General features: G+C 45.1%; 2 protein-coding genes across 3 annotated transcripts in view; one reads left to right on the forward strand and one right to left on the reverse strand.

The window, feature by feature from the left end:
- Positions 1 to 994: 994 nt before the first annotated feature.
- On the forward strand, positions 995 to 24,397 carry TMEM243 (transmembrane protein 243). Of its 2 annotated transcripts, none has more exons than XM_034765399.1 (5): positions 995 to 1,085; positions 2,136 to 2,454; positions 20,606 to 20,656; positions 22,014 to 22,118; positions 23,762 to 24,397. In XM_034765399.1, exons 2-5 carry the CDS (start codon positions 2,377 to 2,379, stop codon positions 23,882 to 23,884), a joined length of 357 nt encoding a protein of 118 aa, XP_034621290.1. In that variant the 5' UTR covers positions 995 to 1,085; positions 2,136 to 2,376; the 3' UTR covers positions 23,885 to 24,397. The 2 variants fall into 2 exon arrangements, with proteins under 2 accessions (XP_034621290.1, XP_034621300.1); XM_034765409.1 differs by lacking the exon at positions 995 to 1,085 and adding an exon at positions 1,505 to 1,789.
- Positions 24,215 to 26,386, reverse strand: part of DMTF1 (cyclin D binding myb like transcription factor 1) — a 65,449-nt gene continuing 63,277 nt past the window's right edge. The window contains exon 17 of the mRNA XM_034765385.1: positions 24,215 to 25,634. Within this exon, the coding sequence (XP_034621276.1) occupies positions 25,525 to 25,634 (110 nt within the window). The 3' untranslated portion in view covers positions 24,215 to 25,524. The remainder of the gene's footprint in view (positions 25,635 to 26,386) is intronic.

Here is a 26,386-nt window from a genome sequence, read left to right on the forward strand (position 1 = left end):
TCCAGCTTTTTTGCTGCCTCAAGCAGCGAAGAAAAAAAAAGAAAAGATAAAGCCGCGATTGGTGGCAGCTCTACCGCACCACTTCATTCTTCGGCGGCAATTTGGCCGCTGGTCTTTCCCTCCGAGAGGGACTGAGGGACCCGCCGCCGAATTGCGTCCGAAGACCCGGACGTGCCGCCCCTTTCCATTGGCCGCCCCAAGCACCTGCTTCCTGCGCTGGTGCCTGGAGCTGGCCCTGTAGGCACCTAACTCCCATAGACTTTAACAGGAGACAGGCACCAAAATACCTTTGAGGATCTGGACCTAAGTGACTTCCTGAGTGCTCCAGAGGGACAGTCAGGATCAAAGAAGCCAAGATTAGAACTTAGAATTATTTTATCATCTTTCTCTTTTGATTGCCAAGCACCACAGTATTAAGGGTCAAAGTTCTTGGCTCCCAGATGCTCAGACTACTACATCTTTCTCCAATAAATAATATAACAACAATAACAATGGAGAGAGACCACGGACCAGGTTCTCTACTGGTTACACTGAGTTTAAAGGAGTGACAGTGGTATAAACTTTAGTGTAACCCAGTGGAGAACCCCCAGGCACCCTTGGTCAAATTCACCCTGCAGTCAGAGGGGTCATCCCATTGTAACAGATAGACTGAATACGGCCATCATCTCTGCATGTATTTTGAAAAGCCCAATGCTCTATCAAAAGAAAGTCAGTGTATTGTTACTATTAGCAATGATCAATTTAATTATTATTAATAATTAAAGCTGCACTTAAGTGTAACAATTTTTTTTTAAATAACGTGACTCTTACTTTGCCCGGTTACTGATTGGCCACTCACGTACCAATGCCCCGAACAGTTATTTCCCTTTCAAAATAAACAAATCTGCAAGCTCGGGAAATAAAGAATTGCAGCAAGTGCGGGTCCTCTCCTGCCTGTGATTGGATCGGGCTGGCGGTGAGATCACGGGGGGGCTGGACTGTAGGTAGGGGAGGGCTGGTTTGCGACAGCGCTTGGAAGGATATTAACCAGTGCAGGGACAGGGGTGGTTGTATCTGTTGTAGCTTCCCTGAGGTACACTACGGGGGTAAGTAGCACCGATGGAATCTTAACAACGCCAACGCTCTGTTTCCGAACGTTTGCTACTGTGGCCTCTTGGGCACATGTTCCCCAGAGGGATGTGTGTAGAAGGGGGTGGGCTTCACGCTTGGGGTATGTACGGGGGGGGGAGGGGGTGCACTGTCGGGGCAGGAGAAGGAGGGAAGGGGAAAGTGACCAGGTCTGGCATTTCAGTTTCTCTGATCGGGATTGCTTTGTTTTTGGTCGTCAGCGTTTGTGTGTTTTCCCTTAAGAGACGAATCAATCTTTCAAGGGATGGATGAATGGGGTGGGGAAAGGGGTTGGTGCCTGGCTCTTTCCCCTCCCCCTTTGCTCAGGCCGCTGCAGATCTCCGGGAAAAGAAGGGTTATTCTTGGGGGAGGGGGAGCAGCTGACTATAATAGAAAAGCAAGCGGGACACGAATCGAAGTTTATTGCGGGCTGCGGCGGCTTGATTTAAAATGGAAGGGGACCAGAAATCGTGGATCAACCACTTAATTCCCTCTTACTATAAAATTCTGTTGGCTTTTTTTTTTTTTTTTTAATAATCACTCCTTGCCCCCTCTCCCTTCCCAGCAAACAAGTTCTAGCAGAAGGGCAGGAAAGCGCTATTTTCTGTTGTAACCTTTGGCATAGGCTCGGCACCCCCTTCCCTGATAAATACCCTGCACCGAGTCTAATCTGATTGCTTGGGTGAGCACCAGTAGCGAATCCGGTGGGAGGGGGGAAAAGCTGGGGCAAGAGTTCCTTTCCCACGAGACTTTTCCCCCCCTCTGCCCACCCCAGCTCGTGAGCTTTGAACTAGGAGCCGTGATGCTGGGGTAGGGGCAGCAGCTGCAGAAAGGCAGTTTTGTTTAATTGATCTCCAAAAGAACAGAGCTTTTGTTGGGGGTGGGGGAGAAAAGAATCCTGGCCTGGGCTCCCTATTAACAGCCTTGATTAGTTCCATTAGGGGAAATAAACGATAATAAATCAACCACGCTGCCTTAGAGCTAACAAAAAAGGTCCAATATTTCTCGTTTGTGTTTGTCTCTGGCAGGCAGCAGCTTCTGATCATGAAGAAGAAAGCGAAGGCTTGGAGGGGAGGCTTGGATCCTTGGCTCTGAGCCACGTGTTGTGTGAAGCACCCAAAGCCAGGAGAGATGTATTTTCCATAAATAACTCTTGCTCACACATACTGTGCCATGGGCTTAAGGCCTCTTGAGACAGGGATGGTTTTGTTTTGAGATAATCTCTCTCTGTGTGTGAGTGACACGACCGATTTCTTTTGGGGAGGGGAAATGGAAGACTATACAACTAGAACCTATGGCACTGGTGGACTGGACAACAGACCTCTCTTTGGAGAAACTTCAGCAAGGGTAAGACCTGATTGTGCTTTGGAGAGATCTCTCTGCTGCCCCCTTTCCCCTCCAAGAGCTGGCTACTGAAGGGCTCCTTTCTGAAGCTGAGAGAGCTACTCAGTTTGTTGGAAAGCAGTATTGGCAGGGCTGGCTCCAGGCACCAGCGTTCCAAGCACGTGCTTGGAGCGGCAGTCGGCAAGGGGCGGCAGTCTGTGTTTTTGCCGCTCCAAGCAGCGCGCCGAACTGCCGCTGCGGACGGCGGGGGCAGTCTGTGTCCAGTTAGGGCGGCTCGCGCGTTTCCACGGCGGTGGCAATTCGGCGGCAGCTTCTATGTTCAGCTACCCACGGGGGCGATTCGGCGGCTTCTGTCTTCCAACTGAAGACAGAAGCTGCCATCAAATTGCTGCCGCCGCGGAAACGCGTGTGCTGCCGTAACGGCACGCAGACTGCCCCTGCCATCTGCGGTGGCAATTCTGTGCGCTGCTTGGGGCGGCAAAAACAGTAGAGCCGGCCCTGAGTATTGGGCATTTTCATGTGCAATAAGGAGCTTACTCAGTCTCTTAGTAGTCATTAATTGCATCATCCCCGCCCCCCCCTTTTTAAAAATAAAATAAAAATTGAACTGCTCTAGCAAGAAGTACCTCCACACCCACAGTGGCACTTCACAGCTGTACTAGGGCCTCTGGAAGGCAGGGGGCTGAATAGAGAGTTTGTTGTTTGATCTAAAGGCACAGAGCCACAGGGATTATTTGCAGAGTTTGAAGGCTACTTCAGAACCTCTGTAGGGTCCCATGTCAGCAGTTGCGATAGGGTGCCTTGCACAGGGCTGTCTTGAAAACGAATGCTGCAATTGTGCAATGGTGGTGTTGTGTAATGTGGACGTGACTTGCCCAGTTGCAAGGTTGACCAGATAGCAAGGGTGAAAAATCAGGACCCTGGGTTTTTTGCGGGGAAGAATTGGGGGATATGGTTGTGTAAATAAGACAAAGCTCCTAATATCAGGCGATCTGGTCACCCTACCAACTATATCTGCCGAGCACATGGTGTGTGTTGCTCAGTCTTGTGGGATCTTCTAATAATAGGGTCTTTGTGCAACTTGGCAAAATACTTCGCCATGGCAAACTTACTTTACAATTTTCTGGTTTTGTGGGATTATTTCAAAAGGTCGGGGGTATGGGGGGAATTTGTCCCCTGACTCCTCTTAATTAGAGAACGTCACATGTTTTGAACATGACCCATTGGGGGGGGGGGGTGCTAGGTGGCGGGAACTACTTTTTGCAATGCTGTTTATATTGCCAGTAACTAAGGCCCAGATCAGCAAAGTGCCTAAATCCCAGTTTGGGTTCCCCTGTAATCCATAATTCTCCCTGAACCCTGTAGGTGGCTACATTTAGTGCCTAAGTTTTCAGGGTAAAAGTTTCCTCTGTGTCTAAGTTTTTTGCCTCTGGGCTTGCACACTGCTGCCTTGCTATTGTTGTCCAGAGCCGCAGAGTGATTCATGCACTGGGGGAGGATAAGTGTTTAGGCACCTAAATTGCTTGTCGGACCCAATCTGGTAGATGGGCTTAGAGGCTGCCTACAGGATTGGGTCCCCTTCAAAAGGTGGGGTGCGAGGTGCCCATTTCATAACTTCTAGCCCAGTGAGTAGAGCATTAACCTGGGCCTCCCACATCCCAAGTGCAATTCTCTCTTTCTGCTGGAGGCGGGGAAAGGTGGGAGACCACAGTTAAAATCCTCTGAGGAGAGTTCTCGAACCACTGGGCTTTGGGCTATTCTGATATGGGGCTCCCTCAGTCCCCCCTGTTGAAGTTGTTCCACTCTGGATTAAAAAAATGAAAGTAAATGGAGTAGGGGGACTGGATGCCAGGTCTCCTTCTCCCTGGTGGGTGTCCTAACCACTGGACTACTGAGTCATTCTCTCTTTGGCCCAATGACTGTTCCATGGGGGATAAATACTTACCCAGTCATAGAGCCACAGAGAGCACGTGAGAATGACTCTATAGTACAGTGACTTGGTCGAATTCCTAGTCTTTCATGATTTATCCTTGTAGTTTAAATGGTAGGGCCTGGCCTTCTGGAGTAGGAGGATGTGAGTTTGATCCCTGTTGATGCCATGAAGTTCTGAGTGGGCATGACATGCAGCTGAGTGACAGCTGAGAACTCCTAGATAGCTGTGGATTCATTACCGTGCACCTTCAAAATTATACACAGCTCCTGGCTTTGTGAGAGCCCTGGAAAAACAACCCTTTGGGCTCTTGAACTTAGCTCCAGAAAGAGCATTAGTTGTGTTCTGCCGTCATCATTGCCTGGAGAAACCAAAAAGTGCCAGTCAAGCTAACTTCAGAGGTGCCCAAAATATAAGGGATAAATATGCAGTGAATATCTAAAAGGCGATATCTGTCCCTTTCAGCTCTTTTTCCTCATCTAGGAGGGTAATAGACAACGGGGAGGGTTTTTTTATTACAATTTTCTGTTTAACGGCTCCCCAGCTTTGGCCATGATCCTGCAGGCCACAGCAATGTACCCCTGTGCGGAGCCCTATTGACTGTGGAAGAGCTCAACAGGAGTGCAGGGCTCTGCGCACATGGAGCTGATTGCAGAATTGGGGCCTCCATTTTTTTTTTTTTTTTTTTTAACTCTTCACACCACATTAACTTCCTACCCCTTTGTTGAAGTGTGTGTGAGAGACTATAGCACCCAAGCACTTTTTTTATTAGCACTGAAGTCCACCACTTACCCTTAGGATGGATATAGCATGGACAGCAAGTGGTAAAATTCCAGGATGACTCAAATCTGATCTGGAGGGACCGTGTCTAGACTTGAATACCTCAGGGCACTAGCTCTGCCTTACTCTTTACATGATACTAAGATTATAAGGGAACCACAGGGACACAGTCATATTCCAAATAACGGTGTTCACTAACTGTACCCAAACTTACAAACCTAGCTACATTCGTACGCTGCTGCTTTATAAAGCGTTCTGGTGGCATCTGCAGGAGAAAACTGGGAGGCCCACTAGCGGGCTTCCAAACTACTGACCGAGATACTCCTCAATTCCTGTGCACTGCAGCCTCTCTCAAGTCTGACAGCGATGTGGGTGATGTGTTGTGAAATTAATAAAACGGACACCCTTTCACCAGGAGCTGCTGAGGGGCCACTAAGCAGCCATCAGGTAGACTGGGCTTAGCTACCACTCTAAACTGAAAAGACTTGCCGTATATCAATTAGGGTGCTGCTTGTCTTCTACTTCCCATTCCCTCGCTTCCCAGCCCCACCGGCTGTGTTGTGATGGGTTGTGTGATAACTGTGGGATCTGCCTACATGATCCCTGCACTGCTGGTACCAAAGTCCTTATTAAAATGCTGTGGGATCCTCGAGGCATGACAGATGTCTCTTTAAAACCTTGCCATTTGCTGGAACACGGTTTGGTAGGACTTGACCATTGTTCCGGACAAAATGGCTAAGCTTGAATTATGGCACCATAACTTCAGACTTGTTATTGGAAGTACAGCATCTGGCACTCTTGGGTGAACGCCTGTAGTTAGCAGCCTTTTCTTTAGTTGGCGGAGAATGCTAAAACCATGACCCTTTCCAATCCCTCCCCTTCTGGCACGGATTCAGCCTGACCTGGATTTCTGGATCTCTCCTGCTCTGATTTATTTTGCTCCTCTGGCACTGAATCATAGGAAGATTGTGCTGAGCTGAAATGAGCCATATAAATAAGAAGGAAAGAAGAAGGGGGACCACTAAGCATGCGGTGGAGATTAAAGATGATCTTGGTATGGCTCAACACCTAAACAAATACTCTGCCTCAGTTTTTCATAAGGTTAATGAAGAACTTAAGGGCAGTGACAGGGTGGCTAATGGGAATGAGGATATGGAAGCAGACGTTACCATATCCGAGGTGGAAGTCAAACTCAAACAGCTTAATGGGACTAAATTGGGGGCCCCAGATAATCTCCATTCAAGAATATTAAAGGAACTGGCACATGTAATTGCAAGCCCAATAGCAAGGATTTTTAATGAATCTGTAAACTCGGGGGGTTGTACCCTATAACTGGAGACTTGCTAATGTAGTTCCTATTTTTAAGAAATGGGAAAAAAGCGATTTGGGAAACTACAGGCCTGTAAGTTTGACCTCAAGTGTGTGTAAGGCCTTGGAACAGACTTTGCAAGAGAAAGTAGTTAAGGACATAGAGATGAACAGTAATTGGGATAAAATGCAACATGGTTTTACAAAAGGTAGATTGTGCCAGACCAACCTGATCTCCTCCTTTGAGACGATAACTTATAGTTATAGAGAAAGGAAATATGCAGTAGATTTAATCTACCTGGAGTTCAGTAAGGCATTTGAGACAGTTCCACATGGGTAATTGTTAGTTAAATTGGAGAAGATGGGGATTAATATGAGAATTGAAAGATGGATAAGGAACTGCTTAGACAGGAGACTGCAACAGGTCATACTGAAAGGTGAACTGTCAGGCTGGAGAGAGGTTATTAGTGGAGTTCTTCAGGGATGATTTTGGGACCAATCTTATTTACCTTTTTTTTTTTTTTAAATGACGGCACAAAAAGTGGAAGTGTGTGAATAAAATTTGTGGATGACACAATGTTGGGAGGTATTGCCAATACAGAGGAGGACCAAAATATCATAAAAGAAGATCTGGAGGACCTTGAAAACTGGAGTAATAAAAATGGGATGAAATTTAATAGTGTGAATTAAATAGTGCACTTAAGAACTAACAACAAGAATTCTTGCTATAAGCTGGGAACGTATTAGCTGGAAGTGACAGAGGAGGAGAAAGACCTGGGCATATTGGTTGATCACAGGATGACTATGAGCTGACAATAGGATGTGGCTGTAAAAAAAGGCTAATGCAGACCTAGTATGCATCAGGCAAGGTATTTCCAGTAGAGACAGGGAAGTGTTAGTGCCATTATACAAGGCACTGGTGAGACCTCATCTGGGAAATACTATGTGTAATTCTGATCTCCCATGTTTGAGAGAGGAATTCAAATTGGAATAGGTGCAGAGAAGGGCTACTAGGATGATCCAAGGAATGGAAAATCTACCTTATGAGAGGAGACTCAGAGCTTGGCTTGTTTAGCCTAACCAAAAGAAGCCTGAGGGGAGAGATGATTTCTCTCTATAAATTCATCAGAGGGATAAATACCAGGGAGGGTGAGGAATTATTTAAGTTAAGCACCAATGTGGACACAAGAACAAATGGATATAAACTGGCCATCAACAAATTTAGGCTTGAAATTAGATGAAAGTTTCTAACCATCAGAGGAGTGAAGTTCTGGAACAGCCTTCCAAGGGGAGCAGTGGGTGCAAAAAACCTAACTGGCTTCAAGACTGAGTTTGATAAGTTTATGGAAGGCATGAGGCTGCCTACAATGGCATATAGCCGATCTGTGACTGCTAGCAGCAAATATCTCCAACAGTCGGTGATGAGACACTAGATGGGGAGGGCTCTGAGTTACTACAGAGAATTCTTTCCCAGGCGTTTGCCTGGTGGGTCTTGCCCACATGCTCAGGGTCTAACTGATCACCATAGTTGAGCTTGGGAAGGAATTTCCCCCCAGGTCAGATTGGCAGAGACCCTGGGGTTTTTTCGCCTTCCTCTGCAGCACCGGGTACAGGTCACTTGCAGGTTTAAACTAGTGTAAATGGTGGATTTGCTGTGACTTGAAGTCTTTAAATCATGATTGTAGGACTTCAGTAACTCAGCCAGAGGCTAGGGGTCTATTACAGGAGTGGGTGGGTGAGGTTCTGTGGCCTGCAATGTGCAGGAGGTCAGATTAGATGATCACAATGGTCCCTTCTGTCCTTAAAGTCCGAGTCTATGCAATATGGGGAGGCTTCTCTTTGGGAGCTGTTCTAGTTGCAATGGCAACTGTACTTGGAAGGCTACTAGTTCACAGAGGTGGGGTGATAACTGAATGTGGCATGGTGGTAGAAATCTCTTGACTCCACAGATGCCCTGAGCTCTGCAGTGTGCTTGGAGGGGTGGGATTCCTGGACTGAGTAAAGAGAATCTTGCTTAAGAGGCATCTAGTGCTTAGCACAGTGGGGGCGTGGTCCATGACTGGGGCTTCTGGGCACTATGATGATATAACAAAGTTGTGTAGTGCTCCACAATGGCTGAGCTCCTGGAGAAGGAGGAGTTGCAGGGGATGGGGTTCCTTGTTGAAGAACAGTATTTTGCATGTTGCTGGGGACTGAAGAAGTTGGCGAGGGTTCATTATAGAAGGGGGGGCATCTGTAATAGGTCTGTCTTCCTATTGAGTTGAAGCTGGTGTATAAGAGTGAGGGACTGACTGAGTTTGGGATGAAATGTTAAATCATTAGAGATCCCCTTGGCTCTTAAATAATTTGAGCTAAATGCTCCTCTCACTCACCTGGCCAATTCCAGCATAAGTCATTGTACTTGCCTGAATCCCTTTGCCATTTTAACTCTTCCCCACCCCCCGTTGCCATACTGCTAAATAGAACTCTGTTATTCTTTGGAGGTGGTGGGTGAATTGATCCCTAGAGACCAAGTCATGGAGAAGCCTTTCATGCGCCTATGTGCCCTATTCTGAGGGGTCAGGGCACAGGCGCCGACTTTCTTTTTTCCGGGTGGATGCTCCACCTCTGTGCCACCCTAGGCTCCGCCCCCAATCTGTCCCTTCATCCAAAGCCCCACCCTCACTCCGCCTCTTCCTGCCCCCGCTCCGCCCCTCCCCTCCCCCGAGCACACCTCATCTCTTCCTGCTCCTGTTCTGCCCCTTCTCCCTGAGCACCTCCTGCCAACCACCAAACAGCTGACCCATGGGGCCTGCTGAGTGGCAGGTGGCTGGTGGGTGCTGAGCACCCACTATTTTTTTTTTTTTTTTTTTCCCCATGGGTGCTCCAGCCCCAGAGCACCCATGGAGTCAGTGCCTATGAGGGCAACAGTTGAGTACAAGAGTGAAGCTTGTGCAGTACGAGCCTGGCTAATGGAAGCCGAGTTCTATCTCCCAGGGACGTTCTGTGCTGGCGTTCCAACTTCACAGTGCTCCAGGTCCCCTGAGACTGCCGCCTCCAGAACATAACTGCCCTGGGATGAGGGAGCTAGAATGCAGAGTTCAAAGCCAGCTCAGGCAGCTCCTGGGAGGAAAGGAAGAGGGGGAAGGACAAAAACGTCTTGGGTGGTGGTCCCTGGAATCTGCTGATAACTGGGATTATAGCTTGTGTGTGTCTGTTATAGGTGGAGCAGTGTGGGTTGATTTTTATTTTAAATAAGACGATTTATATCCTGATTTACATCACCATGTGAAAAACCTGGATTTAAATCATCAATTTTAATGAACTTTTCCATTTGTACTTCAATCATTTTCTTAAAGGGTGCGTTCTCCTTGGTTGATACAGCCATGAAAACGTGTCAGTTGACAACTAAATAGAGGCTTTACGCTAGATTTGGTACATCTTTTTGCGACCTAGGAGGTATGCTCTGACTCAGTAAGCAGTTATAGAACTTAATAGTGTCAGATTCGTATTGTACATTTTAATGTTAGAAAATGGTGAATGATGTATTGCGTATTTACGAGAGAATTTTTTTGCTCATGATGTGTGTCAGGATGGTAACTGGAATTTAATTAAACACACAAGAGCACATTATTTTTTTTATTTAACTGTTCTAAGAGCTCATATTAAGTTTAGGCCTTAACATATTTTATATTAAATTTGGATTTATTTTTAAAAAAAGAGAAAATGTACTATTTAAATAAAAAACAGTTTTTTTTGTTTTGTTGGGTTTTTTAATTTAATCACCCCCTCCACTCCACCTCCCTGGATGGATCAGATTGCACTGCCTAGAATTAAGGTTGCCTGATACTTCCCTTTATGAGACCCTGTTTTCAGTTGCTTAGTTATCAAACTTCAACCATTTGGGCTGAAATCTTCCAGTCTGGGTGTCTACCTCAAGCTGCACTTCTGTGTGTGCGTATGTCTGTTTGCTTTTTTTAAAAATTACGGCGAACTACATTAAAGGAACATGAAGATTGCAAACTCAAGCACTCCAAGGTTGAGTAATGTCTGGGCTATCTTAATTTGGCCCTCTTGTGCATATGCATTATGATACATGATCACATACTACTTTTTTACATAGGACCCCTGCTTCATTCAATGCATAGGATGGGCATTGGCTGTTTCTGTAGGATCCCTGCCTCATTTTTTGCAGAAGTTAGAAGGTGTGTGGGGTATGACTCAGGGGATTCAAGAAGAGAAAGGATGGCTTTCACAGTGAAGGCAGCTGAATGCTGCGCTTGAGAACTGGATTCTGTCCCTGCATCTGCCACAGAGTTTCTGTGCAATGGTGGGCAAGTTACTTAAACTAAACTTTTCACTAGTCGTGTTCATTTTCTGTGTGCCCGACTTAAGGCACCTGGGGCCGGACCTGCAGCAGTGTAGAGTACTCACAACTGCAATTTAAGGGCCTGTCTACACAGTGTGTTAGTCCGCTCTAATGGGGTGTACATTTTAGTCCTCAGCAGCGTGTCCCACACTACCTGACCCATGCGGACCCTGCTGGCATGCATTAAGAAGTTCCCTACTGCATGTTGATGTAATACTGTTTGAAACAACAGGGCTACATTCATGTGCACTAGGGAACTTTTTAGTGCATGCCAGCAGAGGCCAGTTAGTGTGTGACATGCTGGTGCGGACTAATGGACTGTGTAGACGAGCCCCAACAAAGCTTTGCTTTGAACATACAAAGTACTATAAAATAAATGCTAAGTGCTCTAAAAATCAGGCTCTGGGTATCTCAAATTGGGCACCCAAAACTAGTGGACAGTTGATGATGATTTTGGCCTTAATCTCTCTCTGCCGCCATTCCTTATTTGCAAAATGGGGTTACTAATGCCCCTGACCGCCGAGTGGTGGGGTGAAGATAAATTGTGCTGGTTGGGAACCAGAATATCCAATCTGCAGGAAATTCCAACATTTCTAATTTTTTTTCATCCTGAATTGGAACAAGAAGCCAAAATTTTCTGCAAATGAAAATTAAAAAAAAACAACAAAAAACAGTTTGGGATCATCAAAATGTTCCCTTAAAGTAATTTAATTTCAACTTCTATATTACATTTAAATATATATATATATATAAATGACACACATACCTTTTTTCCTACCTATTTTGTCACACTTGACACATTCCTACAAAATATTTTGATAAAACTGCATGTTTTGATATAAAACTGTTCAGTCAAAAATAGAGGTGGCCTCAAAAAAAAAAAAGTTTGAGACACTTAGCTACAATGGTGAATGCAACACAGAAAAGCCAATGAGAAAACTAATAATTCTGTGTTCAGTGCATGGGTTGAATTGTGTGAGTTAAAGAAGGCCGTTTGTTGAATGATGAGGCTAAAATGCAGTACTGAATAGCTACTCACTTGGTGACCACTGTCCATCCTGTGCACTGAATGAGGCAGGAGTCCCCTGTGGAAAATAATATGTGATCGTGTAATTAAACCCTGCATCACAATGCACAAGGGGGCGGAATCAAAGTTGCCCGGGCAATCCTTAATCCCAGCAGTTGCTATTTTTCAGTGCTCGACTTTGCAGACGTAGTGTTCTGAACATTTTTGTATGCAATGCCGTATGTTAGTAACTATGATTTCTTGCATGATAACTCTGGAAAGTGAAGCCCTTTCTGCAGGCAGAAATCAGGAAGTAGCAGGTGTATGGATCTCGCTACGTTTCCTTGCCTACATGCCTCTCTCCTGATGGGGCGGGGGGGAGGGGAGGATTGCCTCTAGAGGTGAGACATTGTTCTGATCATCTGGCTGTCTCCATTTTTGGGCTCTTTGAGGATGACAGCTGTAGTGTGTGTGTTGTAGATGCCTGCTTGCTAGCAACTCTGCTAACCTCATGCTCTTTTGGGTATTGGTCCTGAACAGACGTCTGTTTCAGCTTCTGGTCACTGCTGACCTGTGTTGGTAGTCGGAGGGACCAGATGTCGTGGAAGATTCCATCCCGTTAACAATCCCCGTAGCTATCTTTGTTTCCTGCTTATATATGTGTAACCTTTTTGCCGTGCTAAGCTGCCAGGAGCTGAAGTGCCGCTGGGTGCTGGGAAATACAATCTCAGATCACTTCTGCAATCCTGGGATTTCAGGATCAGTTACTCTAATCCCAGTATCCTGAAATACCTTGTTCTGCTGATGGTATATTTGGAACTTTTTAGCCACTCTTTGTGGGTTTAACCTCGAGTCCCTGAAAGGTGGTTTCATTGCAACCGTCCCTGAAATGGGGAGCTAGACCTTGAAATGGAATTGGTTAATCAGCTAGATTTAATTGTTAAACCGGCCACAAGCTAGAGAACTGTTCCCAGCAGACTGTGTGTGTTGCTTTGTTGCTGCTTTAGTAAACATGAAGTCAGAATGAAAGTTATAGTTACTGATGTGGGATTGGAGTCTTCGATCAGCTGTCTGATGGATCTCTCTCTCACTCACTCACTCTTGCAATTTCGTCATTTTAGGATTGAATCGAACTTAATACACAAACAGAAGGAAAAGCCTTGTCTGACTCCATGGCTGTAGGCAGAATGGACAAGTTTTTATTTTTTTATTTTTATTATTTTCAAAAGCAGCTGCTGATTTTGGGTGCCTAACCTGAGATCTTTTAAAGGGGCCTGACTTTCAGAAAATGGTGAGTACGATCAGGCCCCTTAAAGCCTTCAGTTAGGCACCTAAAATTACTAGCTGCTGTTGAAAGATCTTGGCCAATGACCATTCTTTCATCCCAGCCCACGTGAAAGGACCATGACGTGATTTTGCATTTTAATATTGTGGGGTATTTAAAATGATGTTAAAATTGTAGGCTGTCACTTTAGATTTCAGGGTTTTTTCCTAATCCTGCTTGCACACTAGGGAGCTCTGTATGGAAGTGTGGGATCCTTGGACCTAGCAGGAGTCAGTTGTGCAGACAGTCTAGAGCAGGGGTTGGCAACCTTCAGCGCGTGGCCCATCAGGGTAATCCGCTGGCGGGCCGCGAGACATTTTGCTGACTTTGTCCGTCCTCAGGCACCCCTCCCCCCTACAGTTCCCAGTGGCCGCGGTTTGCCATTCCTGGCCAATGGGAGCTGGGGGGGGGGAGCTGTGGGAAGCCATGGTCTGCCACTGCTTCCTGCAGCTCCCATTGGCCGGGAACAGCGAACTGTGGCTCCTGGGAGCTGAGGGGGCAGTGCCTGCGGACAGTCAACGTCAGCAAAATGTCTCGCGGCCCGCCAGCGGATTACCCTGATGGGCCACGTGCTGAAGGTTGCCGACCTCTGGCCTAGATCAGTGGTTCTCAACCTATTTATCATTGTGGGCTGCGTATGTGGCCCACAATGTGTTACGTGGGCCGCAGGTTGAGAACCACAGTGCCCCTTCAAAAACCTCCCACAGTCCCCTCCGCCCAGAGACCCCTCCAGAGAGCAGGGCCACGAGTGGAGCCCTGGGTGCGGGGCCTGGCAGCTGTACATTGCGGCGTGGGGCCGGGCAGTTGGGACCCTGGGACCTGCTGCCTGGGTAGCTGGGACCTGAACCCCAAGGCTGGGTAGCTGGGACCCTCCAGTGCTGGACCAGGAATGGAGTGCCTGGCACGGGGCCAGGGGCGGAGCCCCACCTAAAACCTGGAGGTGCAGCAGCATCCCAGGAAACCCCTAGTTCCCAGAGCCTCACGCCGCACAAACTTGCCCAGATATCGACTCTCCTGCATCCTGTCCCACTGTGGCACTCACCCAGCCCCTTGCTAGCTGGAGTGCTCCAGCAGGCTGCCAGATGCTGTCTTCCCCCTGAGCCAGCCCCTCCCCCTGCCAGACAAGAGCAGCAAATTTTCAATTTTTTTTAGCCTACAGCTGTGTGCTAACTGGGCCGTGGGTTGAGAACTGCTGGCCTACAGGCAGGCTGAGTTGTGCCTTTCTATTTTAGTGAGCAGCCTGCCTTCTCTCTGTTCTCTCATTCTGAATCCTAAGGAATACAGTTGGGTTGCATTGCAACTTTTCTGCAAGACTGTTAGAGAGAAACAAACTTCTCGGGTGTACGCCGTGAACAGAACACGGGTTCTGTTTTTTCTTTTTCTTTTTTTTTTTTTTTTTTAAAGCTTCATAGCCGTTCCCACTGTGTGAATCTGAGATGCTTGACATTGCTCTTTTACTGGTGTTGAGAGAGGCTTTCCCTCTTCATGCTTTAAACAGTACCCTCAGCGTGGCTCAAAGGAAGAGACGTGAAATAGTTTCTGTCCGTTTGTGGCCCCCAGTGATCCCTTGGCATGCTTCCGCAAGAGTGCGGGGAGCCAGGTTCAAATTTGGGGCACTCCTCTATTCTACCTATTGAAAATCTCCCTGTAGCTTCAATTGGTTCGGGTATCTTTCTACAGGTCTGTGCACTGTTGGAACAGAGCAGCTGTTTTACCTTAGAGGTGGCTGCACATTTAGCCCTGAGCTCTGTAGGTGTGCATAGCACTGTACGTACTGAGTGAAAGACTCTCTCTGCCCTGCACAGCTTACAGTGCAGGCCCATCTCTAAGTACTATAGATGTGGACACTATGGCACAGAGGTTAAGTGATCTGTCCAGGGTCACACTACATGTCTGTGGTAGAGACAAGATTAGAACCTAGATCTTCATCACCCAGTGCTGTGTGTTAACTGCTGGAGTACCTCCCTTCCCATTTGCAATCACAGAACTTCCCCGTGGCAACTTCAGTAACTACTTACATGTGGAAAGTAAAGTTGAGTGTCTCTAAATATAGCAGCTGGAGACAAGGAGACTCGTCGTCATGTCAGCCAGCAAGCTCTCTGCCGATCAGCAAGTGCCCCAAGGACCTCTACAGTGATCTGACAACTGTTGCATTAGGCTGGGGATTCTTAGCTGGGAGGTTGCATGCAAGCGTCAACGGCTCACAGTCACTCTCACCTTGCTGAAGGGGAGGAATTGTGTCCCAATATGGGGAGGATGGAGGACCCCTGCACTAGAGCAGCGGTTCTCAACTGGGGGCCCCTGGGGGTCATGAGGTTTGGGGGGAAAGAGGGGGTCAGCCAAAATAAATCCGAGAACAGGGTTGGCATTAGACTCACTGGGCTCCAGGGCAGAAAGCTGAAGCCGAAGCTCGAGCAACGTAACTTTGCGGGGTCCCCTGTGCAAGCGGATGTGCACCAGTGATGATCGGAGCAGCAAAGCTGACACTGACGAGCTGGCAGGCAGGCACATAGGAGAGGGGAGGACTGATGGCATTTTCTAAAGACCCTTGCACATCAGCATGGAGGGGGAATGTAAAATTTAAAAAAGGAAAAACCTACAAAAACATCCTGTTCATACTGTTTAAAGGGGGCTGTATCAGAAACTTGAGTTTTAGATTAGCCTGTTTATTTAAAAAAAAACAACAAATCCCCTAAACTTGACAGTGTCCCTATTAAAGCATTTCTGGATTCAGCTGGATGAAAGGGGCAAGATTTGAGTCTTTATTTCCAGGAAAGGACATTACTGACGTGTATCCCAACAGCCCCCCCCACCCCAGCTTTGTGTCCTTTGTTCTTTTGCCAAGTCATTCTGTAGGCACTTGCTTTTTAATGAATGTAGGTTTGAGAAAAGTTCAATCTTGTTACGAAATACTGCTGCTTTACTATAGAATAGCAACTGAATGCGTCTTACCTGGCTTAATATAAATTGGTACTGCTGGCTTAATGGGCTTCAAACCATCAATGGCTGCAGGATTTGAGTCCATTTATAAACAAAAAACCCATCCCAATGTGCCTGGAGTGTAAAGTAATGCAGCATTGCCTTGGTGTCTGCAGACTGCTCCATTCTCATTGCTTCTGTTCCTGGCTTTGCACAGCAGTAGCAGAATGAAACTAACAAGATTGGTCAGTTTCACCACTGCTGTTCCCTTATCTGTGGGCAACAGTGATCCATTCTGGAGGAAGTGAGGGGAGATGACAGAAAGCTCCTTCTCCCTTTCAGCAGCTAGCAGGGAGAGGGAGATTGACACTTCAGACCTCTGCTAGCCAAAGGCCTATATGAAAGTTATTGTGAATCCCAGTGCTCTGCTCTTTGGGACAGCCAGTGATGTGGGTGATAGTGGAGCTAGCCTTCTCACTTGGGCACTTGCCTCTGGACCTCGCTTGACTTTCAAATCAGTCTCTGGTGAGCAGGTAGATGTCTGCCAAATTTTTGAAGTCTTGATCTCTCTCGTGCACTATTCAACCTGAAAATTAAGGCTCTGCCTGCTGTCATAAGAGGGAAGTTGCAGTGGCTTAGGGCTTCCATTGTCATCTAGGTTCAAATTCAGTGATGGTCCCTGAAATTAAACTAAATTCTGCCTCGGATCAGAAACGCTTGTTAGTGGGAAAATTGCCATTTTTCTTGTTTCTTTTCTCTAGTCCCCAACTTTCCATTTTGAAGTGTTATTCTAATCTGATGTGTCTCTCATAGAATCATAGGACTGGAAGGGACCTCAAGAGGACATCAAAAGTCCCCTGCACACCTGGCAGGACTAAGTATTATCTAGACCATCCCTGACAGGTGTTTGTCTAACCTGCTCTTAAACATCTCCAATGATGGAGATTCCACAATCTCCCTAGGCAACTTATTCCAGCGCTTAACCACCCTGACAGGAAGTTTTTTGTAACGTCCAACCTAAACCTTCCTTGCTGCAATTTAAGCCCATTGCTTCTTGTCCTATCCTCAGAGTTAAGAAGAACAATTCTTCTGCCTCAACCTTTTATGTACTTGAAAATTGTTATCATGTCCCCTCTGTCTTCTCTTTTTCAGACTAAACAAACCCAATTTTTTTCAATCTTCCCTCATAGGGAATGTTTTCTAGACTTTTAATCATTTTTGTCGCTCTTCTCTGGACTTTCTCCAATTTGTCCACATCTTTCCTGAAATGTGGCACCCAGAACTGGACACAATACACCAGTTGAGGCCTAATTAGAGCGGAAGAATTACTTCTCATGTCTTGCTTACAACACTCCTACAAATACATCCCAGAATGATGTTCACTTTTTTTGTAACAGTGTTACACTGTTGACTCACATTTAGCTTGTGATCCACTATGACCCCCAGATCCCTTTCCGCAGTACTCCTTCCTAGGCAGTCATTTCCCATTTTGTATGTGTGCAACTGATTGTTCCTTCCTAAGTGGAGTACTTAGCATTCGTCCTTATTGAATTTCATCCTATTTACTTCAGACCATTTCTCCAGTTTGTCCAGATCATTTTGAATTTTAATCCCATCCTCCACAGCACTTGAAATCCCTCCCAGCTTGGTATCATCCACACACTTTATAAGTGTACTCTGTATATCATTATCTAAATCATTGATGAAGATATTGAACAGAACTGGACCCAGAAATGATCCCTGCGGGACCCCACTCATTATGCCCTTCCAGCATGACTGAACCACTGATAACTTATCTCTGGGAATGGTTTTCCAACTAGTTTTGCACCCACCTTACAGTAGCTCCATCTAGGTTGTATTTCCCTAGTTTGTTTATGAGCCAGTCATGCGACACAGTATCAAAAGCTTTACTAAAGTCAAGATGTACCACGTTTACCACTTCCTCCCTATCCACAAGGCTTGTTACCCTGTCAAAGAAAGCTATCAGGTTGGTTTGACATAATTTGTTCTTTACAAATCCATGCTGACTGTTACTTATCACCTTATTATCTTCTAGATGTTTTCAAATTGATTGCCTAATTATTTTCTCCATTATCTTTCCTGGTAGAGAAGTTAAGAGGACTGGTCTGTAATTCCCTGGGTTGTCCTTATTTCCCTTTTAATAGATTGGCACTATATTTGCCCTTTCCCAGTCTTCTGGAATCTCTCCTGTCTTCCATGACTTTTCCAATGGCTAATGGCTCAGATATCTCCTCAGTCAGCTCCTTGAATATTCTAGGATGCATTTCATCAGGCCCTGGTGTCCTGAAGATATCTAACTTGTCTCAGTAATTTTTAACTTGTTCTTTTTCCCTATTTTAGCCTCTGATCCACCTCATTTTCACTGGCATTCACTATGTTAGGCATCCAATCACCATCAATCTTCTTGGTAAAAACCGAAACAAAAGTCCATTAAGCACCTTTGCCAATTCCACATTTTCTGTTATTGTTGTCCCCCCCCTCCTCATTGAGGCCTACCCTGTCCTTGGTTTTCCTCTTGCTTTTAATGTATTTGTAGAATGTTTTCTTGTTACCCTTTGTCTTTAGCTAGTTTGATCTCTTTTGGTGCCTTGGCCTTTCTAATTTTGTCCCTACATACTTGTGTTTTGTTTGTATTCATCCTTTGTAATTTGACCCAGTTTCCACTTTTTGTAGGACTCTTTTTGATTTTTAGATCATTGAAGATCTTCTTGTTAAGCCAGGGTGATCTCTTGCCAGACTTCCTATCTTTCCTATGCAGTGGGATCGTTTGCTCTTGTGCCCTTAATGTCTCTCTGAAAAACTGCCAACTGTTTTCAATTGTTTTTCCCCTTAGACTCGCTTCCCATGGATCTTATCTACCAACTCCCTGAGTTTGCTAAAGTCTGCCTTCTGAGAAGCCATTCTTTCTTTTGCTGTTCTCCCTCCTACCGTTCCTCAAAACAGTGGTTCTCAAACTTTTTTTTTTTCCATGGACCACTTGAAAATTGCTGAGGGTCTCAGTGGACCACTTAATGATCTTTCCAAATGTTGTTTGTACCATTAGCTAACTACTGTAAAGCGCTTTGGATAAAAGCACTATAAAAAAAACTTAATTTTTTTTTTGTTCTACAAATAAAAGCACACAACTCATATTTTAATATCAGCAGTCTTACCTTTCTAATGCGATGGATGTGCCCTCTCTCTCCTATTGCAGCAGCACCCAAGCTGGGGCTGGGAAGGAGGGGGGGTCTCTCCCCTGCCACAGCGCTGAGGCCGGGCAGGAGGGCTGTCTGTCCCCGGTAACCATAGCCCTGGAGCTGGGAAAAGTCGCCTCTTTCTCTGGCCGCTGCAGCCCTGCATGTCCCAAATTCCCCCTCCCCCTCTTCTCACCCCACTGCCCCCTCCCACCTACCCCCTATACCCCCCCAAGGTCACCACCTCACCTTACATGTGCGTATTCTCCAGGGTCCAGGTACCTAATTAGTGGGGCCATGCCAGCTTGGCTCCACTAATCAGGTGGGTGGCCCTTCATTCTCATGTGCGGCTGCCCAGGTGCACGCCTTAGAGGGAACTATCCGGGGACCACATGAATGGAACTTGCAGACCACTAGGTGGTCCGCGGATCACAGTTTAAGAACCTTTGCCTTAGAATCGTGAACTCTACCATTTCACGCTCACTTTCACCCAAGCTCCCTTCCACTTTCAAATTCTCAACCAGTTCCTCACTATTTGTTAAAACGAAATCTAGAACAGCTTTTCCCCTAATAGCTTTCTCCACCCTCTGAAATAAAAAAATTGTCTCCAATACATTCCAAGAACTTGTTGGATAATCTGTGCCCTGCTGTGTTATTTTCCCAACAGATGTCTGAGTAGTTGAAGTCCCCCATCACCACCAAGTCATGTAGGTGTCTAACTTGGGGAACAGATCTCACTTGGTTTCAAAGTACAAAGATGGTAGGTGGTCCTCCCTGAGCCCTACAAACTTGACCTAAGACCTGTCTCAATCTGGGTTCTCTCCTTCATCATTGCTAGTAATAAAGATTCTGCAGGTTAAAGTGTGTGTGTGTGTGTGTTTACACAGGTGTGAGGGTACAGTAACACAGGAAAGTGGTGTTTAAAAAAAAAAAATCCACTGTTAATGCACAGGAAACAGACTCCAGCTCTCTCATTCAGAATGGTATCAGCTCTGCAGGGCTTGTAGGAGTTGAAAGGAGTAGCAGCTTACTTTTTGTCATGGAAGTCAGCAAATCTTCCCTCAATCCACAGTGGAAAATCTCCAGTGAGACGTAGTTACATTTGAAAGTAGAACTGCATATAGATAAAGGATGGAATTTAAAAAAAATTGGTTTGTCTTGTTTACATAAATTGTAAGCTCCTTGGGGGCTGAGCCCCTCACTGTGTATGTACAGTGCATAGTACAATGGCACCCTGATCTCTCTTAGGGCATCTACATATTATTGTAATTCACACATTAATCAAACGTTAGGATAAATGAAATGACCAAGTGTGTTACTTTTCTCCTTTTCTTCCTTTTTCCAGGATCGAATCATCAACTTAGGTGTTGGTATCTTAACATCCTTGCTGCTTATAGTAAGTATTCCACTTCCCAAACTACATTTTTCTTTCTATGGTTCAAATCCTGATTCTGTTGAAGTTTTAATGGCAAAACTTCTACTGACTTGAGTGGGCCTAGGTTTTAGCCCCAAGTGCTTCCATACCTTGCACACTGGCTTGCTAGTCATGTGAGACCCTTTGCCTTTAGGGAAGGGAGAATGCCATTTTCTTTTGGTAGTTTTATTTTCTGCTGCTGCTTTGTGGGAACTGAGTCCTTTTTAAAACAAATAATAAAGTTCCCCAAATCCACCCAAGAAAGGAACTCTTCAGCAGCACTCCCTAGTGCTGGATGAAATTTTTACATGTGTTTGAGGTGCCCATTGCTGTTCTATCTCACTGTGCTTTCCTCCAGCTCTTGAAAGAACCAAATGCTATCACAAAAATGGGGAGTCTACTCCATGATCTGTGATGGTAGCCGCTGACTCCCCTGCCTTTTGAGAGCCAACATGATGGGTAGCATTTGAAGCCTGAATATTCAGGGAATCCAGCCTGTTATTGGAAAGTCCAGAGAAAGAGAACCCTTGAACAAAACCAGGATAGAATGCCATGCCCATCACAGAGAACCTCCAGCCTCAACTCCCTTGAGCTTCACATTAGAGACATGTAGCAGAAACATCCCTTCCAAGCAATAATTCTGGCATGAAGCATAGGTGGGGAAGTAGTTTGGAAGATAGCTGGGGACCATTTGCATGTTTGTAAATTAGCTGCCTCAAAGAGTAAGACACTCTGCTGCAGTATTTTTTTGGTTTAGTTGGCTTAACATTTAGCTAGCCACATGCTATATAGCCAGTTGGAACTTTTTGACTGGCCTTCAAAATTAAACCCAATTATGTATGCGCTGGTCCTTGAGGTGACAAGGTACAAGATAATGTGGCAAGGCCTGCATCCATGAGGGATGGTTACAGTCCTCTGGGAGCAGGATATCTTTCAAGACTGCCAAAAGGAGCACTATTCTGGTTAATACATGAGGAGTTCTTGGCTTTTTCTTCCTTAAATTTCTGTGTGTGACCCTCCAATTTTCCGTTTCCATCTGTCCTTCTACATGGACATGAGGATTGTATTGGGCCACTATTGTACAATCACTAAGGATTGTGCCCATGTAGTTAGGGGTACTTAGTTATTTAAAAATCCTGTCCCTAGTCCTTTCCAACCTCCTATACCTCCACCTTGCCTCTCGCCATGGTGGGTGGGTATTGGGTGTAGTGAGACACACCCAAAGTGGAATCCTAAACTGTTTCCTTGGTCACTTCATAACTCTGCTTCCCTGAGTGGGTGTGGATGGGTTTTTTTGCCATTATGAAAACATTTAGTCTCTTTGTATTCCTCTGTACAGGTCACTCTGATCAGTGCTTTTATCTTTCCTCAACTACCTCCAAAACCAGTGAATATATTTTTTGCTTTCTGCATCTCCTTGTGTAGTGTTTCTGCTGGCATACTTGTAAGTATTGCTACATTTATTGTGAAATATACACAATTGTATTTTATGTACCATAATAGATCCTTTGTTTTTCATAATACAGTAATGAACTACCTACACCTACCCTCTAAGTATGGCAGCTGTAGATTATAGTACATGGTGCACTTGAAATCTGGTAAAACACTGGATATTGGTCAAAGGTAGATATCTTATGTTTATTCTGCGAGTGCAGAGGGATAGACTTTCTATCAAATATCTTGTTCTCCTATTGTCCCCTCCTGAGCATCCAGGCCACAACATCCCAATATTTAACATATATTCACAGTAGGCTTGTCTATGCGCCTGCTACAGGCTGTACAGGTCACATCCTACAACAAAAGACTATGCTATGGTTAGGGGTTTACTTAAATCACGGAGAAATCACACATTTTTTTGCAGGTTGGTCACGGTATAAATAGATTTCATAGCTTTGTTACACATCTCGAAATTTTGTTATTTATGCCATGACTAACAGTGTGTGATTTCACCACAGTGTTTGTCAAACTGGGGGCCCTGACCCAAAAGGGGGTCACGGGATTGCCACTCTTACTGTGCTGCTGCTGGTAGCAGTGCAACCTTCAGAGCTGGACGCCCGGCCAGCAGCCCCTGCTCTCTCTGTCTTCAGAGCTGGGTGGCTGGAAATCAGCTTTCATGGTCCATGGCACGATTTTCACAGCTGTGAATTTTGTAGGCCTCCTAGTTATGGTGTGTCTTCATACACAACAGGCAAGACTTAACTTCTGTACTGGTGGGAGCTGCCACAGGAAAGGGAGGATAGGGACACAAGCAGAGTTAAAGTTGGCATCTCAAGTATGTAAAGATTTTCTGGCAATCATTAGGGGGATTTTTATTTTTTTACTCCAATTTGTTTAACTTTAACTGTGAATTTCCTAGCTTTCAAACCACCATTGAAATAACAAATCTACTTGACATGTTAATGGCTTATTGACACATCTGAAGATAAGGGCTTGTCTACACTTAAAATGCTACAACTGCACTGCTGTAGTGCTTCAGTATAGACATTACCTATGCTGACAAAAGGGATTCTCCTGTCAGGATAGGTACTTCCACCTCCTTGAGAGGTGGTGGGGTAGGTAGGCAGGCAGAAGAATTCTGTCAACCTAGTGCTGCCTTCACAAGGACTTAGGTCTGTTTAACTACACTGCTCAGGGGTGTGGATTTCTCACAGCCCAACCACCATAGTTAAACAGACCTGATTTTCCAGGCCTTACTGTTTGCAAAGCAAGCTCACCAGTCTCGTTGCTTGCATAATTCACATTTCTCAAAATGAAACTCTTATGTCTATAGGAACGGTAAGTAAGCTGACTGATACTGGCAGCCAATACATGAGGGGTTAGTATCTCCCTAAAGTGTGGAAGTGCATTCCACAAGAATGCTGAAAGAGAGAGATGGGTGGTTGTTCCTAGTGCTTAATTTTCAGTCAGGTTTCCTTCTATTAACTGCTCTCTTCATTAGTCCGATTTAAGGGGGGGGGGGACATTAAAGAAAACACTAGTAGTTCTTTGTTTCACAGTTACTTACTCCTGCACTGAACTGTAGCCTGTTTATCTTGCATATAAATACCTGACTTTATTTCTAATGCAAAATCACTCTTTCCTTTCTAGATCTACTGGTATCGACAAGGAGACTTGGAACCTAAGTTTAGGAATCTAATTTACTATATCTTATTTTCTATTGTCATGTTATGTATATGTGCCAACCTGTACTTCCATGAAGTGGGTAAATGATTGCGAGACTGTTCTTAGCTCCACCCTAGAAACAAAGGGGATAATCAACTGGACAAGGATGAAGAAATGGGTTGTTCAGGGATAATCAGTACATGATTTTCATGTAAATGTATATCTAAAGTCCCTCGTGTTGGGAAGAATTATTGCCATAGGACATGACACTTTGCTTTTATTTAAGAGCTAACTTTGCACTTAATGCACATTCCAACTCTACTGATGTTTCAGAAGGGCACAAGCTTTTTCATTTTGGAAAAAAACTGCATTTTTTTTATTATTGTACAAATAACTGCAGCATTGCAAAGATCTGTAACAGAATAAATAAATGGCATCTTACAGTTACATAAGACAAATACTTTATTTTTGTTTAAACTGACTATACAATTATTTCTGTTCCCGAGGCAACCTTTTGTTAAAACTACAACTTAATTCCACATTAACAAAACCACAGACTGAAAGACCAACTCTGATTATGAAGAGCTAATTACAGAAATAAATAAAATAATTTATACATCAGTCTTTAATTTCTGTAGTTATTTCCCCCCCCACTCACTCACACTCTCTCTCACACACACACTCACTCTTAGAAGGCTGCTCAGCCTTATGTATCTGCTAGGAGCCCGAACTGTCGAATGAATTGCTTTCCACTGCTTTAGGGACATAGGCCTAAACTATCACTGAACTGCTTCTTCAAGACCTTGCAAAGGGTGCTACCACCTCCTTGCCATCCCCCAAATATTAATGTGCTGCATACAACTCACCTTCAGAGAGAGGCTGGAAGTGTAATGAGAATAGGTAGGTAGGTAGGCAGTCTTTCCACCCGACTTGGAATGGCCTCTGAAGGTTAGAGGCTTTTTTTGTTCTCTAGGCTTTAGAGGGATGCTGGTGGATCTCCATAGCCTTCCCTTTCTTACAAGTTTCCCTTTTATTGAACTTGCTGTAGTGATTAATTTTTTACTTAGAAAAAACAAAAACACGTCTGATCTTTCTGCAACTCCATCCATTGCCAGCAACGGACTCTTCAGGAACAGGCACAGCGAAAGACAACCCTGTAAGCAGCTGTAACTAGGGTCCTATGTGCTGGAAATACTGGTACGTCAAATGAGATTGGGAAAACGGACCCCTTCTGCAGTACTGCTCCTGCCCTTACCCTCTAAAGTCACTGAGATATCCTCAGCTAAATTTCAAGAGGAAAAGTAACAACTCTGTATCTTAGAAGAGCCAGTAAGTGCAGAAATCCTCATCCACTTTCCATGAAATGTGTGCAAACTAATTCTTGCTGCTGCACTAAGAAGCTAAGGCCTACAGTCCTTGGCTTCCATCCAGTTTTCAAGGTGCATAAAGTCCAACACATGGGCAACAGCCAGCTCAAAATGATTGAGTGGATCCTAGCAGTGTGCAACTGAGACTCTCAATAACCCCTTGCTGAAAAGCAGTGGACTGGGGCTTCAGTTAGCTGCTGTACCCCTTTACAAATGAGGTACATAGTCTTATGAGCAGTAAAAGTGCACTGTAGCCATTTCAACTTGAGAATGTTCTAAACATGTGGACTGACTACTTTCTTTGGAAGGTGGTACAGGGTTGCAACTGTAATTTCATGATGCAAACAGGTTAATTTAGAAAGCAGACATGATTACTGCTTCTTAGTGACAACTCACTAAGTCTTCAACATCCTTTGAATCTTCAGAATCAGGACTGTCCAAACACGAGCCAATAATGTGTGATCCCTCTTCATGGTGTTGCAATATAGGATCTGCAATGAGCCATAACATAAGGACTCAAACTTATTGTACTGCTATAAAAACTTACCTCAAAAGCACATAGGTAGTGCTTTGCATCAATTTAAATAAAACTATTAAAATGTAGCTACTTTGAGACCCTCTAGTTTTTCCAAAACAATTTCCTCTAAAAAGTAGGTATACAGAATTGCACACAACAATTTACTGATCAATCTCCGATCTCTAACTCAAGCCTCACACTGAGTGGTTTCCACAAGGGCTGGAACTGCTACCACCCATCAACATTTTTCCAGCCACAGTATAAGTAGTCTAAAACTAATTAGTTGGCATTTAACATTGGTGCAGTGGAGGAAAACAGATGAATGCATGACTTCCTTGTTTTTTAAAAAAGCTTCCAAATCCTTTCAGCTAAAGAGTCTTATTTCTAAAGTTTCAAACTAACAATGATTCGGAAGGTAAGTTATACGAAGATTCCATAGATAAGGGCTATAATGCACAGAATGATTAGAGGAGCTCAATTACCATACTGAACTAAAGCAGCCATTCTCAAACTGTGGGCTGGGACCCTGTTTTAATGGGGTCATCAAGGCTGGCTTAGACTTGCTGGGGCCCAGAGCCGAAGCCCAAGCTGGACTGCCTAGGGCCGAAACCAAAGCCCGAGGGCTTTAGCCCTGGGTGGCGGGGCTCAGGTTACAGGCCCCCTACGTGGGGCTGAAGCGCTTGGGCCCCTCTGCCCGGCGTGGCAGGCTCATGCTTTGGTCCCACC

The sequence above is a fragment of the Trachemys scripta genome, chromosome 1 (genome assembly GCF_013100865.1).
Source record: "Trachemys scripta elegans isolate TJP31775 chromosome 1, CAS_Tse_1.0, whole genome shotgun sequence".
NCBI lineage: Eukaryota > Metazoa > Chordata > Testudines > Emydidae > Trachemys > Trachemys scripta.

What these genes read in the sequence shown, in the direction of transcription:
- TMEM243 (XM_034765399.1), top strand. Translation starts at nt 2,377, where the DNA reads ATGGAAGACTATACAACTAGAACCTATGGCACTGGTGGACTGGACAAC. An exon ending in TAACATCCTTGCTGCTTATA is followed by an intron (nt 20,657 to 22,013) that starts GTAAGTATTCCA and finishes TCCTCTGTACAG; the next exon opens with GTCACTCTGATCAGTGCTTT. An exon ending in GTGTTTCTGCTGGCATACTT is followed by an intron (nt 22,119 to 23,761) that starts GTAAGTATTGCT and finishes TTTCCTTTCTAG; the next exon opens with ATCTACTGGTATCGACAAGG.